The 1,627-nt window shown below is 73.4% G+C and overlaps 1 protein-coding gene across 3 annotated transcripts in view; it reads right to left on the bottom strand.

Moving 5' to 3' along the window:
* Positions 1-779, bottom strand: part of CERCAM (cerebral endothelial cell adhesion molecule) — a 10,495-nt gene extending 9,716 nt beyond the window's left edge. For all 3 annotated transcript variants that reach the window (XM_035015703.1, XM_035015702.1, XM_035015704.1), the window contains exon 1: positions 543-779. In XM_035015703.1, the coding sequence (XP_034871594.1) occupies positions 543-739 (197 nt within the window). In that variant the 5' untranslated portion in view covers positions 740-779. The remainder of the gene's footprint in view (positions 1-542) is intronic.
* Between the last annotated feature and the right edge of the window lie 848 nt (positions 780-1,627).

A 1,627-nucleotide genomic window follows, 5' to 3' on the forward strand; every position in this document is an offset into this window, starting at 1 on the left:
GAAGGGGCTCTCTGCCCTGGGCTGGCGGGACCCAGACCCTCCACAGAGAGGCCTGAACGAGCCGGGGGAAGGAGGAGCAGGTCTGACGCCCCCCAGCAGAGCAGCATGGAGGCAGACAGCACCCTCACCTGCTCCCCAGGCACCCCCAGGCCTGCTGATCTCTGCCACGTGGGGACCCAGGGCAGGCCAGCTGTTCCTGCTGGCTCCACTCCAGGTCAAGCCAACCCCAGGGCCCACGGGGGCTTGAGTTTGGGCTCTGGGGCTAGGGCAAGAGGACCTCACTTAAAGCCAGAGGAGGTCCCCAGAGGAGTAAGGGCCGGGGTGGGTGTTCCGGGGTCAACCTAAAGCCTCAGAGGTCAGTCTGCAGGGCCAAGGGGATAAGGGTCCGGTCCAGGGGCGCGGGGCCGTGCAGGGCCTGTCTGCCAGGGGAGGGGCCTGTCTGGGTGGTGTCTGGACGGAGCAGACGGGGCCATCGGGAGTGGAGGCTATCTGTGGGGCGGGGGGTACATGCCCAGAGGGTGCCAGTGCCCGGTCTCTCTCACCAGAGGGCCAGCCTGGCCCGGGGGTAGTCCAGCCGCTCCAGCGCGCCCAGGTAGTGGGGCAGTGAGTGCTCGGCATTGCGGGCCAGGACGGTAAGGACCACGGCGGGCAGCGGCGGCTCCACGACGCTCGCAGCCTGGAGCCACGGCTCCAGCAGGAGCAGCAGCTGAAGCAGCGGGGCGGCGGGGGCGACGGGCATGGCGGGCGCTGGGGCGGCGGCGGCTGCCCCCGGGGCTCGGGCCCGGCGGAGGGGAGTGGGCGGGGCGGCCGGACGGGGCGGAGCCTGGGGCCAGGGCGGGGCCGAGGCGGCCGGACAAGGGCCGGGGGGGCGGGAAGCGTGCCCCCAAAGACTGGGCTCCCCCTCCCACCCGCTACGCGCTGATTCTCAAGTGTCCTCTCCTCAACCCGGGGTGGCGGAGGGCCAGGGCCCGGAGACCCGCCCCACGCGCGACCCAGGGGCAGCCCCCTCCCGGCTGGACGCCGGCGGGGGAAACGGGGGACGAGGGGAGGGTCCGGGGGGACGGCATCCGAGCCGCTCCGGCGCCTGAGAACGCTCCACTCCGAAGCCTGGTGAGTTCAGCCCCCGGAATCCGGCTCTACCGAGCGTCCGACGCCCCTGAGTCCGGACTCCCCGGCCTCGCATCCGACCCTCGGACCTGAGCCGCCGCCCGCGGGGCGGGACCGACCGGCCGCAGCCCTTGCCCGGCTCCCCGCTCCCGCCCCGCCTCCGCCCCCGGGCGCCCTCTGGCGGACCCACGCGGAACTTCGCAGACCTGCGCGGTGACAGCCCGGGCGGGGGTGGGGGGGCGCGGGCGGGGGTCCCCCGGACCTGGGCGCGCCATCCAGCTTCGTCCCGAGCCTGGCGTCCTCCGCGTGCCGTCGTCCTCGCCTCCGCCGCCAGCGCCGGCGCTGCTCTGGCCCTTTAAGAGAGCAAAGCCCACTTTCAGGCGGAGTGTAGGTCCAGGGGGCACCACGGAGCCCGCACCTTGACCCAGCCCTGTCCAAAGCAGGACAGCCTCCCCTGGGGCAGAATCGGGGTCCTGAGGCCCCTGCTGAGATGGGAAGGGGGCTCCAGCCTCCCTTAAGG

Source organism: Mirounga leonina, unplaced genomic scaffold, assembly GCF_011800145.1.
Source record: "Mirounga leonina isolate KUSES-001 unplaced genomic scaffold, KU_Mleo_1.0 Mir_170, whole genome shotgun sequence".
Classification (NCBI taxonomy): Eukaryota; Metazoa; Chordata; class Mammalia; order Carnivora; family Phocidae; genus Mirounga; species Mirounga leonina.